General features: G+C 39.5%; 1 protein-coding gene across 2 annotated transcripts in view; it reads left to right on the top strand.

Annotated features, from left to right (window-relative positions):
- LOC126299298 (tyrosine-protein phosphatase 99A) overlaps positions 1-14,495 on the top strand; it is a 476,034-nt gene that overhangs the window by 445,515 nt on the left and 16,024 nt on the right. For both annotated transcript variants that reach the window (XM_049991093.1, XM_049991092.1), the window contains 4 exons: positions 3,440-3,608; positions 4,073-4,200; positions 10,136-10,407; positions 10,842-10,977. In XM_049991093.1, the coding sequence (XP_049847050.1) occupies positions 3,440-3,608; positions 4,073-4,200; positions 10,136-10,407; positions 10,842-10,977 (705 nt within the window). The remainder of the gene's footprint in view (positions 1-3,439; positions 3,609-4,072; positions 4,201-10,135; positions 10,408-10,841; positions 10,978-14,495) is intronic.

Raw genomic sequence — 14,495 nt, 5'->3', positions numbered from 1 at the left:
CAGGCTGACTTGGGTCACCTGAAGTTGACTGGTGTGAATATGACTGGTGTGATGATTGATGTCTTGTGGCATAATAGTCATCAAAAGTAGTCATCTATCTCTGCAGTTGCATATAGTGTGTCCAGAGCATACACTGTAGAAACGTACTTGTGTGTTGTTCCCTGATTGTTTGTCCTTTTTTGAGGTGAATACTTGGCAGAGGAGTTGATTGTGCCTCCATTGGTCAGATGCTACATTATTGTTTGATGGCTGCAGCATAAATCTGAGTTGGCAAAGTCTCCTCTTCCTGGGCCATTCAATTGGCAAAAGATATTGGTATTAAAGATTGATACATCTCTTCTTTAACATCTTCTTATTACCTCCTGATGTATAGGGTCAGCCACTATCTCTGGCTTACTCTGTCCAAGCATTCTGGCTGCCATAAACTGCTGTATCTCTTGTCTTACTCCCTGATGTATGAGAGAGGCAGAGTCATGGTGATCTTCCACAACTACCATAGATCCATTTTCTGGAGTTGGTCATATTTCTTGATGAAAGAATTCACAGAAGAGATGTACAAAGCTCTTCTGGTAAAGGATGCAAGAACAATTGAGGAATTAATCAAGTGTGAGATTTTTGCTGGCTTCTGTTGTATTCAGATTCAAAATGTGGCACAGGGCAAAAACATTTTGTATGTATGACGCTGTCATTTCCCCATGACTATGGGCCCCATTTTTCAGTTGTTCTTTTGTTAAGGTGACTTGCTTCCAATTGTCACCTAATGTCTTCTCCAAGTCAGTCTACATTTGGTCCCAGCTAATGAGCTTCTGGATGCCTAATGTGTAGCTGTCCTGTTGCTGTTTATACCCTTTGGTTTCCTGAACATGTGGATCTTGAGAATGATTTATGCTCATTTAGATTTTATGTTTCCTAAGTGGAGCCGCAGTGTATACATATTTTGAAGTACATGGTGTCTCCACCAAACGTCGTCATGTCATAACTGGAATCAAGTCCAAATCTGAAAGCTAAGTTGTCAGTGAAGTACAACACTTAGGCCTGAAAGCACATTTTTACAAACACCAACATATGGATAGAAGAGAACTCAACTCTTGAATGGAGAGTGATACTGTTCAAACAAACATTGAGTATTGCAGAATATACAAACATTACAAACAAACTTGCAAAGAATTCAAAAATTTCCAGCTGTTTTGAAATGGTCTTGAAGGAGTTATCCACTTATTACCATTACACATAGCCACACCTTTTCAACATTTAATGAAAGATCTTTATCCAGATCTGACTGTGGAATTTTTCAAGGTTTCATGTATAAGCTACTCATAGATCTGCATCTGCATGTATACTTACACTGATGAGCCAAAATACAATGACCACTGCCCACTGTGAGGTTGTATGCTGCCTGGTGGCACTGAGGGCACATGACATGTTAAGAGAAGTATATGAGTGGAGCGAGATGATTGGGCAACCATTCTAGCAACAATAAGTGGCAAAATGCAGAAATCTGCCAACTTAAGCAATTTTGAAAAAAGCCAGATTGTTGTGGCCCAGTGCTTGGGAGTGAGCATCTCAGAAACAGTGAAACTGGTCAGCTGTTTGCATGCTACTGTTGTGAGCATCTATGGAAAGCAGTTGGAGCATGCTGAAACCACAAGTACGTGACAAGAAGTTGGACGTGTGTACCTCATCACAGAACATAGGGTTTTGAGGCTTGCCTGCTCTCTGAAGCTGGATAGATGGTGATCTGTGGCACATCTGATGACAGAGTATGGTGCTGACACAAGCACAAGTGTTTTCTAGTGCACCATTCACTGCACAGCATTGAACATGGTGTTCTGCAGCAGAGAATCCCTGTGTGTTCCCATGTTGACACGACAACATCATAAATTATGATTACAGTGGGCACAGTCTCATTGAGACTGGACCGCAGATCAATGGAATCATGTGAGCTGGTCAGATGACTCCCATTTGTTATTAAACCAGGTCAGTGGTCATGACCAGATAAGTTATCATTCAGGCAACCGGCCACTTGAAACATACAGTGCAACACGGCCGCAGGCCAGTGGGAGCAGTATTATGTTATGGGGGACATTCACCTGGGCCTCCATGGGACCTGCAATAGTAATTGAAAGCTCCATTACAGCTGTGGGCTATGTGAATATTATTAGGGAACACCTGTAACCCCTTATGCTTGATGCCTTCCTCAACAGTGATGGCATCTCCCAGTAGGATAACTGTCCATGTCACAAGGCCAGAATTGTGCTGCAATGGTTTGAGGAGTATGTTAGTTAACTCACATTGATGTCTTGGCCATCAAATTTGGCTTATCTGAATCTGATGAAACTCAACTGGGATGATACCGGGTTCCAATTCAGCACCCATAAAACAACCGTCTGTAAATTATGGGAAGTGTATGACCTGTGCATAGGCACCTGCGCCACAAACCTCTGGAAACCTATCAAATACTTGTAAAATCCATGGCATTCAGAGTCACTGCTGAATTGCATTCTAGAAGTAGATCAACATGCTTTTAAGTAAGTTGCCATAATGTTTTGGCTCATAAATGTATATTCTGCAGCTCACCTTATGGTTCGTGGCTGAAGGCACCTTATATATCATTATCATTTTCATCTCTCTTCTTCCACTCACAAACTGTATGTAAGAAGAACAACAATTCACAAACTTTGAATTCACTTGAATGTCTGATTTTACCATAATGGCTACTTAGTGAGAGACTCATAAGAAAAATTAACATGTTTGGTAACTTCACTGCCGCAGGTGATGATTGAATGGATCTGTGATGCCCTTATCCTGACTAAATGAACTTCTGATTAAATACAGAGTTGTTCTTTGAATTTTCAGTTTTTCTACAATAATTTCTTCATGGGAAGGGTCACAAGCTGAAATACAACACTGAAGAATTCGTCAAACAAAGTTTTGTAAGATATCTACTTTGTGATAGCATTTCATTTCTGTTTGATTCTTCTTGTTGCAACAAGTTTTATGTGGTTTTCCTGCCATAAATTACTCTGAATTTGTACTCTTGGTATTTTATTCCACTGCTCCCATTAATTGACTGCAAATGGTGTTCTCAAACAGTGGTAGCTTGTTTCTCCTAACCAGAAGTTAGCACTAATTTCACAAATAATAATGTATGTCCCATTGCAAAGACATGTATGTTTATTAACTTTTGTGTATCCATTTCTCTGTATTCTTTATTAAACCAGGAGTGCTTACCCTGTAGAAGAGAGCTTACCCTGAAGCTGCTGTAAATTAATTATTTTTATGTACTCCTGTATGTGTTTTTTCTTAAATTCATTCCTTATTATTTTCTATGCTACCAACTGGCATGGCTTTCAGTCATAATATTAAAAACTTTTAAGATAATGGTTATTGTAACTGTAGCACATTGACTTTACCATCATACATTGTTTATTTTTTACAGCTTATCACATCGTTTCAACCCAAAGATTTCAACTTAGTTTCTGCGAATAAACCATGCAACCATTTTAAAAACAGAAGCTGTATTTTACCAATTGAAAGTTCAAGAGTACACCTGACACCAAAACCAGGCGTCGATGGCAGTGATTACGTTAATGCTACATGGATTCAGGGTAAGACTGTAGAAGTTGCATAATGTTTTCCCCACTTTTTTCCATTTTGAAAATTTATGAATGAATTAACATCATTATCATCATCATCCTATCCTTTCCTATTGACTTATTAAGTTGAATTTCTCTGTATCTATCTTCAAGGCTTTCTTATCTTTCAGTTTTCTTCCCATTGATGCTTGATGTAATTAATAACTGTGTAACTGTGTTGTAATCAATAATTCCATGGAACTTTTGTTCAGCTATGATATAAAGTTGTTTGTTTGGAAGCTGCAACAGGAATGAGATGTAACCTACAATGAAAGTTACTCCACAGATGTTGAATATTTCTTACTGCACTGAAAGTATTAATTTATTTTCCAATAATGTTATTATTATTTGCTATTATTTTGTAGTATACTTTAAAAAACTGTAAGAGATTGTTCATGAAAAACCTATAATTATCTGAACATGCAATTTCTTTCCAGGTTTTCATAAACTGCATGAATTTATCATTACTCAGCATCCAATGCCTCATACAGTTCACGACTTCTGGCAGATGGTTTGGGATCACAATGCACAAACTATTGTAATGTTGTCTTATATAGATGGACAGGTAAAAATTAAAAAAAAAACTTTGTTTCTGAGTAATCCAGTAAAGTACATTCATAATATTAGAGGCAGATTAGCATGTATTGTGAGGTTCATGAATGTTTTTTCTTATTATACTTCTTCTGCAGAGCAATGCCACTTAGTAAGCTTCCAGTAAACAATTATTTATTATATATTTGTGTGTGAGATGTGCTCAAATGAAACCAAACTTTTTTAACAGTACATTGATGAATGCAGTGAATATCTTCAAAGAGTAACTGGCTTGTAGTGAAACAATGCCATGTGACATGTAACACTGTAATTACTGACCTCCAAGTTGTAAATTTGTAGCAGAATTTTGCAAAGTTTTTAGAAATGTGGAAATAAAAGTAACTGATTAGGGATAATTTTTTTTTAAAAAAATTCACGTATATATTAACATCCAGTTAAGTCATCTTACAATCTTCAGGCTGATTACATTAAATTGTAACTATTTTTTTCTTTTCTTCATCCCTCATTCCTTCCTTTGTCCTTTCCCAGTCTTATTAAGATACAAGGAATGTAAAAGGTAATGTTAGCCATACAGAAAGTCTGCAATACCACAAGCAGAAATAAGCTCACTGTATGCACAAAATTGATTTGAAATTTAACTCCTTTTCACCTTCACTTATATGGCATACAAAGCTACCTTCCCTTTGTTACATGTCAAATGAACAGGTCTGGACAATTTAATGTTTGTTGGAAGTATGATAATTTCTATCTTTGATACATATGTCATATGATAACTTTGACAATGTTCACACAAAAGTGTAATAATTGATAGACCTTGAAAAATACTTAAAGAGAAACCATTTGAAATTCTACCAAACTGCAGCAAATGGCTAGTTTATTCAGCAAGGATAAAACAGACAACTAGCAACAGTGCAAAGTAAAATTACTCAAAAACATTTCTCCAAGTAGAAACAAAGGGAACACTGATGTATAATGAGGGATGCAGATAAGTGATGAAATCATGACATTGAGAACACAGAAGAAAATGTCATTTCTGTAGTGTTACAGACACTGAGATTGGAGGAGTGAATGACAAAATCTGATGGCAGCCTACTCCTCTGGAATAGTACCAAAGATCATCAGAGTTTTGTTCTCAATCATATAAATAAATTAGCATTTTAAGTGGCATACTCCATTTCTTGCAAAACTGCAGAGAGATTTGAGATTTGACATAGGGCATTTGGTACATAGTATGGTGGTCAGGAACTATATGGCACAACTCCTTTACTTCTCAGTTTCATTTGCACAGCATGTCATATGGAATTTTAATTCTTTGAAATGAAGCCAAAGCTCACACTGAAAAATTCCGGAATTGCTGTAATTGTCTTTTACAGGTATGAAACGCTATCTAGAACTCCACAATCTTTCAGATCTCACAATTATTCAAAATTAAAAGATTTTTACCTCCTACCCATTAAGTCTCGCCTGACTTGGGATTCTCGGCGACTTTTCTGAATCGCCCTCTTTGCTAAACCTTACCAGTCCATGTGGTTCTAGGCGCTACAGTCTGGAAACGAGCGACCGCTATGGTCGCAGGTTTGAATCCTGCCTCAGGCATGGATGTGTGTGATGTCCTTAGGTTAGTTAGGTTTAAGTAGTTCTAAGTTCTAGGCGACTGATGACCTCAGAAGTTGAGTCCCATGGTGCTCAGAGCCATTTCAACCATTTGAACCTTGGCAGTCCTTTTCCTTCATCCCTCTTCCTTCTCCTTAAACCTTTCTGCCAGAAGAAGGAGCCACTGGCTTCAAAAGCTTGCACATTTCTTTAACCTTCATATGTGTTTTCTCCTGTCACCACTTGGGGAGTAGTTTTTTTTTTTTTAATCTATTCAGTTACTTCTATAATCTGCAAGCCACTTAACAGTGTGTAGTAGGCAGTGCTTTGTGTATCAGTCTCACTCCCCCCTTTTCCTGTTCCAGTCATGAATGGTTCACAAGAAGAATGATTGTTGGTAAGCCTCTGTGTGGATTGGAATCTATCTAATTTTATTCTCATGGTCTTTTTGTGAAACAATACAGGGTGAACATTAATAAAATGGAGGGAAAAAGGTCCAATTAACATGTGTCCAGAAATGCATCATTGCTAGAGTAGAAGGCACTGTCAATTGAAAGTTTTTCTGATCATGTGCTGTGTCTGTAGTCCAAAGATCACAATTATGCACATTTATGATGCCAGTTCTGGTAAAGGTTGCTTTGTCGGTAAAGAGGACTGATGACACAAAGCCCATAATTGTGATGGTCTGGTGAACAAACTGTCGAAAAAGTGCTTCCCGTAGAGGGAAATCCGCTCCTGATAATCCTTGCACTATTTGCAGATGATAGGGATAGTAGTAGTTGTCATGCAGGATATACACTCCTGGAAATTGAAATAAGAACACCGTGAATTCATTGTCCCAGGAAGGGGAAACTTTATTGACACATTCCTGGGGTCAGATACATCACATGATCACACTGACAGAACCACAGGCACATAGACACAGGCAACAGAGCATGCACAATGTCGGCACTAGTACAGTGTATATCCACCTTTTGCAGCAATGCAGGCTGCTATTCTCCCATGGAGACGATCGTAGAGATGCTGGATGTAGTCCTGTGGAACGGCTTGCCATGCCATTTCCACCTGGCGCCTCAGTTGGACCAGCGTTCGTGCTGGACGTGCAGACCGCGTGAGACGACGCTTCATCCAGTCCCAAACATACTCAATGGGGGACAGATCCGGAGATCTTGCTGGCCAGGGTAGTTGACTTACACCTTCTAGAGCACGTTGGGTGGCACGGGATACATGCGGACGTGCATTGTCCTGTTGGAACAGCAAGTTCCCTTGCCGGTCTAGGAATGGTAGAACGATGGGTTCGATGACGGTTTGGATGTACCGTGCACTATTCAGTGTCCCCTCGACGATAACCAGAGGTGTACGGCCAGTGTAGGAGATCGCTCCCCACACCATGATGCCGGGTGTTGGCCCTGTGTGCCTCGGTCGTATGCAGTCCTGATTGTGGCACTCACCTGCATGGCGCCAAACACGCATATGACCATCATTGGCACCAAGGCAGAAGCGACTCTCATCGCTGAAGACGACACGTCTCCATTCGTCCCTCCATTCACGCCTGTCGCGACACCACTGGAGGCAGGCTGCACGATGTTGGGGCGTGAGCGGAAGACGGCCTAACGGTGTGCGGGACCGTAGCCCAGCTTCATGGAGGTGGTTGCAAATGGTCCTCGCCGATACCCCAGGAGCAACAGTGTCCCTAATTTGCCGGGAAGTGGCGGTGCGGTCCCCTACGGCACTGCGTAGGATGCTACGGTCTTGGCGTGCATCCAAGCGTCGCTGCGGTCCGGTCCCAGGTCAACGGGCACGTGCACCTTCCGCCGACCACTGGCGACAACATCGATGTACTGTGGAGACCTCACGCCCCACGTGTTGAGCAGTTCGGCGGTACGTCCACCCGGCCTCCCGCATGCCCACTATACACACTCACTCAAAGTCCGTCAACTGCACATACGGTTCACGTCCATGCTGTCGCAGCATGCTACCAGTGTTAAAGACTGCGATGGAGCTCCGTATGCCACGGCAAACTGGCTGACGCTGACGGCGGCGGTGCACAAATGCTGCGCAGCTAGCGCCATTCGACGGCCAACACCGCTGTTCCTGGTGTGTCCGCTGTGCCGTGCGTGTGGTCATTGCTTGTACAGCCCTCTCGCAATGTCCGGAGCAAGTATTGTGGGTCTGACACACCGGTGTCAATGTGTTCTTTTTTCCATTTCCAGGAGTGTATGTAGTTGTAATTTGGCTGACACTATGTTGGCAGGCCACTTGCGTAGAGCATGTACTAGCATTCTTCTGAATATCCTGTAGAACCCAGTCCTCCAAATCTGGTGTACACACAGTCTGCCACCTCCCTGCACATTCACCTGTCTGGAAGGACTTATGATGACACATATTCCCAAAAAGGGCTTGAAATGTTGTGTGACATGGTTGATATCTGTGCGTGTACTTGTTGTGGTACAGCCGTACTGGCTCTTGACCATTTCCATCTGCAAGGCCATGCACAATCACCATCTTAGCTTGTTACTAAGATGAATACCAGACCATTTTGCTGCTTATAGTGCACTGTGTCAATCAAACAGTCTGCAATACACAAGGAACACGCGGCATGTGGTCAGAGGAGCTTCCATATGTCAGCGCCATCTACTGTGGCAATGATGCATTTCTGGACACATGTTCATAGGACCTTTTTTCCTCCATTTTCAATCATAAGTCTGTCCCTGCAGTTTACTCATTTTATTGATGTTGACCCTGTATACTGGATGACTCTTCTAGGAATGTGCACTCTTGAAACTTCAGCAGTAATCCACACCATGACAAAGAACACCTCCCTCGCAATGTCTGCTGTTGGAGTTGGCTGAGAATTTGTGTGTCACTTTAGTGGTTACTAAATGAACCTGTAATGAAACTTGCTGCTTTTCTTTGCATCTTCTCTATTTCCTCCGTAAATCATATCTGGTACAGATCCCAGACAAATAGTGAAATTCTGCATGACCAGCTGAAGTGTCAGAACATCAATACTGTCAATGACCTCTTGAATGGCTGGTTTCAGCTCAGCGGTTTTGGGAATATTTTTGTACACCTTCTTTCAAAACCTTCACATACCGTTCGGTAATCACTGTGTTGTCAAGAAATATCGCACTGATTTTTCCATGACTGGACATTGCACACCACACAATTTCCCATTGAGGGTGAAGAGACTTTTTCATCGAGAAATGTGGATTCTCAGCCCCCCAGATGTACAAGTTGTGCCAATTTTCTTGTTTGACAAACCCCTCCAAATGAAAGTGGGCTTTGTCACTAAACCAAACCATACTAATTCCTGTCATGCCCTGCAGCCAACCGTGCAGTTTGAACATCCTATTGCAAACTGTTCAGGACCGCAGCTTGTGGTCTCACAGTCACATTCTTGCTTCCAGAGCAGGGGGTCCCAGGTTTGATTCCTGGCAGGGTCAGGGATTTTCACCTGCCTCAAGATGACTGGATGTTTGTGTTGTCCTCATCATTTCATCATCATTCATGAAAGTGGCAAGATTGGGCTGTGCAAAGGTTGGGAATATCTATGAGCACTGTTAACTGTGCAGTTGAGTGCCCCACACACCAAATATCATCATCATCATCAAACTGTTCAAAAGTTATGATGATTTTATTGCCTATAGTTCAGTAAGTGTATCTTCTCAGATTGCTTCACCCAAGAGCATCATACCACAGCTTGTACCTCCCTTCATCAAAGGGATGCAAAAATAATAGAGAAATAAGTGCTGAATGCAACTGAAAAATGATGGACTATAACCAATAGAGGAAAGACCACTAGACCTGATGGGATACCAGTTTGATTCCATATCAAATTTGTGGAAGATGAAGAACCTATTTCAGAAATAGTTTGTCCTAGGTATTTCCAAAACTTATCTATACTATAACAATAAATTTAAAGAAATTTAGTTTTGTACCGATGCATACTGACAATCATTTACTCATACTATCTGTAAATGAGAAGAAAGGTATGAAAATAACTTTGCTGTGTTATTTGTCCTCCTCCAACCACTGGAACATAGCTTTTGAAGAGCAAATGTAAGTGTGGATGAAAAGTAATGAAGATAAAAGATGATTTAGTTGGAAAGGCTATCAAAAAGGAGATGAAACTATTCTAAAGTAGGATGTTGATAAACATTTTATGATGTGTATTTCTATCAGAACAATCTTGTTCTAGTGTCAATGCATTTCAGTAATTTCACAATATTTAATCTGCTCAAGCACTGTGACTAAAAGTAAATGCAACATTTTAAAAACTGTTTCTTTTTTTACCTGCAGTAGTGAGAATGAGTGTTATTAACTGTTTCTTCCTCCATCTCTGTTGGTTCTAGGACTTTGGAATTTTCTGGCCTATAGAAAATGAAGAAATTGATTGTGAAAATTTCAAAGTGAAGTATGTGGACACTGCAGAAAATGAGACCTGTATGACAATGAATGTTGTACTACAGTCACTCCAAGATGACTATGAACTTACAACACGAATTATTCAGTGTCCAAATTGGCCTCATAACTGCAGTCCAGTCAGTACAGTTTTTCAACTTATCATGCTGGTACAGGAACTGCATTTGCGATTTCAGAATGGACCTGTTGTTATTGTTGACAGGTATGCAACCATTATAACACTGTGCTTTATTACTCAATAATTTCTGTGGTGCAGTAGATAAATCTCCTTTAATGTTGAAATATAACCAGTTTTTTCAAGGCAGTGTCTCTCTGTTACTTGTTTTCTTTAATGTAATAGAATACTGTAATTTCACCTTTTCTGCAGTTCTATAGCTTACTTTGTCTCTGTGGTGTCTCAAAACTGACATAAAAATTAAATGCCATTTGAAATTCCAAATGAGAAAAAAGGGAATTAAACAATTAAAAATTGATGAAGATAGGCAAAAAGTTTTAGTAGTCAACAATACAAATCAGGATGTAAAATATGCCTGGGTAGAAATTGTAATGTAATATTTAAATCATTTCAAAATATGTAAAAATATATGACTATGCTCCAAAGAAATAAAAGAATATATTGTTTCTGGTTTCTCTCAGGTATGGAGGAACAGAGGCTGCTACCTTCTGTTGCTTGATGACTATGTTCAAACAACTTAAATTTGAAAGCTCTGCAGATCTTTATATGTATGCAAAATTGTATCATAACAAACGTCCTGGAATTTGGAGAAGCAAGGTATGTGTGCTATTTTTTATACAACAGTATTTTTATCTGAATACTGTTATTCAGTAAAAGTTCAGATACTGCACTGACACTTACCATAACACAGATATTCATTTTTGAGTTATCACTCTGCATATATCCTGGCATTATAAATTTTCTTTGGGTGATCTTTTCATGGTTCTACAGGTCTGCCTGTTCTTTCTCAGTTGTACTAACATGTTGAAGTTCCAAAATAAAATTCATCTTTTTATACAAAATAGGCTTTAGGTAGAAAGTGGATGTGAAGAGAGAAGCAGTGATGAAGTAATAGCAAGTATGCTGAAAGATGTGAAAAGAGTGGGTAGTGACACTCTTCTGATAAAGACTACATCATTAAAAATAAATAAAGCTAGTGACACTTTCATTGTTTTATAACTGCTCAGAACTTTCTAGTTCTATAAGAGTGTTGTGATATCACAATGTAGATCTGAAAGAGTCACAAGAAGAGTAGTTGTGAGGAGGGAAAAGGAAGTAACTGGCATTTTGGAGAAAACAGCAGAATTTGTCTTAAAACAACATACGTCCATTATGGGAATACACAAAGATGACATATATCTAAATACATATATGCCTTTTGAGGTTCAATAATGTATACCAAATTTAATGAGGTGTTTCAAATGTCAGAGAGGTGGCTTTTTACTGTTTCATTTATAGAACACTAAGGTACTTCCTTGGGAATTTCTTCTCCTTGAGGATTTTAATACCCAACATACTGTTTGCCCCCCCCCCCCCCCCCCCCCCACCCCACCCCCTCCCCCCTGACTCCTCCCATTATGCGTGCTCCACGTGCCAAGAATTTGAGAACATCACTCTGCCTAGGCCAAATGGCACACTTTAGCTTGCCAACATGGTTATCGGCTGAGTGACAGGGCCCTTTTCAGCTATTGCTGTCTTTCAGTTCACTTGTCTGCTCTTGCAGGCACTGATTGCCAGGAAGCTAGTACCTATTTACATTCGGGGAAATAATTCCCAGTCTAGTTACACCTTGTGGAAAGAGCTGTCCTAAAAGGAATCTTACAACATTGGTCAGCAGAGCAAGCTGAACACTGCACATCCATCTAGTGATATTTGTACATGAAGGCAGCATCCAGGAGTGGCTGAACTACGTCACACCACTGCTGGTACATCTGTCCTAAAGGCCTCGTGAAAGGAAAGCAGGGAGCCTGTAAGCTAGTGGAACTGCAAATGTCACTGTGCAATCAGAGACAGGCAGATGGCACTGCAAATTAATAAGTTCAGACAATCAGGATAGAACCTAGCATTCTTCCTACTAATTCACATTTTATATACAAAGAAGCACTTTATCATTTTATTCAAAAGAATGGTGTCTTCCCAGGGAAGAATTGGAAGTGTTAACCGTTTAATAGTATATCATTTGGATATAAAGTCCTGTTGAGTGTTCTTTGCAAGTGAGCAATTTCTTTATTTTTCTCTTTGTTCTTTAGTGATTCAGCCACATGTCACCAGCTTCAACTGATGCTCAAAAAAGTTGGGTAAATGGGTGGAGAATACTGGGTTCAAGATTTCTGCAGACTGACTTGTGGGCATCTATTTTAATCATTCACACAATGCTTTTTTCCATACCTGACTTGCCGATAAGAGGACTCCTGTATCTTTTAAGAATTTGGTGAGTTCCTGCGTCTTAACCCAGACAACAGGTGTATTGGCTGCCACATTTGAGATACCTTAAAGCAAGATCAGTGAATCCACTTCACACACTGAAATGCTTAGTGTCAAAATTTACTGATGGCGGGAGGCAAAAGGAGGAGGGGGAGAGTGGCAACAGTTTTATAGAAACTTCATTCTGTTCTGCCATAAATATTGATGTACTGTACATGGATTTGCGTGAACTTCGTATATTAAGATGTCGTGCAGTCTATCATTAGGGCATTAGGTTGACTGCATGGTTGTACAGAACAAGCTTCATACATGGCATATGTGCTGAAGCTGGGAAAAAAAGCTTTATCCAATTTCCAGCAGCTCCTTATAATGCATGCAAGTACAGACATCACTCCATCGTCCAATAACATCAGTTGCCCATCTGCGTATTGAATACTTATATGCATGATTCCCTAAACCCACAAGACCATTCATTTTCTAATGAAACAGCACCTAATACAATTTAGCAGACATAAAGATTTTACCTCAGTGTAAGAGTAGGCCTCTGCCCTGACTTTTAGAAAGGACTAGAAGTTTTTTTAATGTAAAGCAGTAGTGTAAGCCCTGACTTCAAATCGTAGTTTTAAATTCAAATTTTGTGAGATTATAAAATAAAACTATGATTTTGAAATTGGAGACACAAAAGCGAGTCGAAGCAGGTGAATTGCGTGTGATGTACAATTGTATTCACTGACCACATCTCCTGAATTTGCTATTTTTTATGCTGAATGTCATGATGTCCTGCAGCCCTGGAATATCTGCAGCAAAAGAGGCTCTGGAGCATTTGGGATACTCTTTACCAGTTGCAGTATCAAGATAAGATAGTGACATTCTGCTGCATACCTCCCATGTTGGAATCGAGAGAAGTAAAATAGATGGAATGAACAAGGAAACTTTTGGGGAACTGACCAAAATATAGTGTGCCATCCCCCTGCAAACCATTACTGTGTTGTTGATCTATATGTTCATGAGCCAATGGGAAAACACTTATTGCTTATAACTAATAATAAGCTGTGACATTTGAAGTCGGCGTCAATACAAACAGCTGTCTCCATCCAGCAATAATAAGAGATGAAGTTGTTTTAACATACTTGCATATTCATGATTGTCTATGTTGGTTAAACTTGTGATGTACTAATACAGTGAAACATATTTTAACGAGTTTTACTTATATGCTGGCAGTAGAGCACACCTTGACATAAATGAGAACTTGCTTGCCACTGCAGGATGAGCGTGAAATGACATTTTAAGCTTTTGTGTATTATCATAACTTCTCCCTAAGCTATTAAGTAGGAGATTTCATTGTGCTGCAGAAGGTTGCATGAACAATAAGCCATAAGCATATGTGTATTTAGTTATGCCTTATATCTTTATTTGGTTGATGGGCAGTGATCCACATGTTCAGCAGAAACAATTTTAAATACTGTTACATTTTTATTGCATTATCAATTGAGTAGAATTTTGTCTTGTGGCTTGCTTCAAGTGTAGTAAAAAAAAGATATTGTAATTTTTACACTAAAGGAAAGGTGCTGGAAATGTGAATACTGAATGCTCAAACAACTGATCAACCAGCCAATCAACCAACTGGAAGTAATTATATTAATGGAAGCCTTTAGGAAGAGAATAAGAGATTAAGCTTAAATATACCAAGAAAAATAAATAGCATCAAATTAATTAATGTCACTAAACAGAGAAGTGGTTCATAAGTACTTCATTGTAGTCAAAATACCAATATGAATTCTTTTTACATTTGTTTTTTCAAATTAAATTTCCAGTACTTATCATATGTAAGGATACAAAAATTTAGAAGAAGGCACATGAAAAGAGTGAAG

Source organism: Schistocerca gregaria, chromosome X (genome assembly GCF_023897955.1).
Source record: "Schistocerca gregaria isolate iqSchGreg1 chromosome X, iqSchGreg1.2, whole genome shotgun sequence".
Lineage (NCBI taxonomy): Eukaryota > Metazoa > Arthropoda > Insecta > Orthoptera > Acrididae > Schistocerca > Schistocerca gregaria.
Note: the sequence above shows the minus strand (reverse complement) of the source record. Positions and strands in the feature narration are given on the sequence as shown.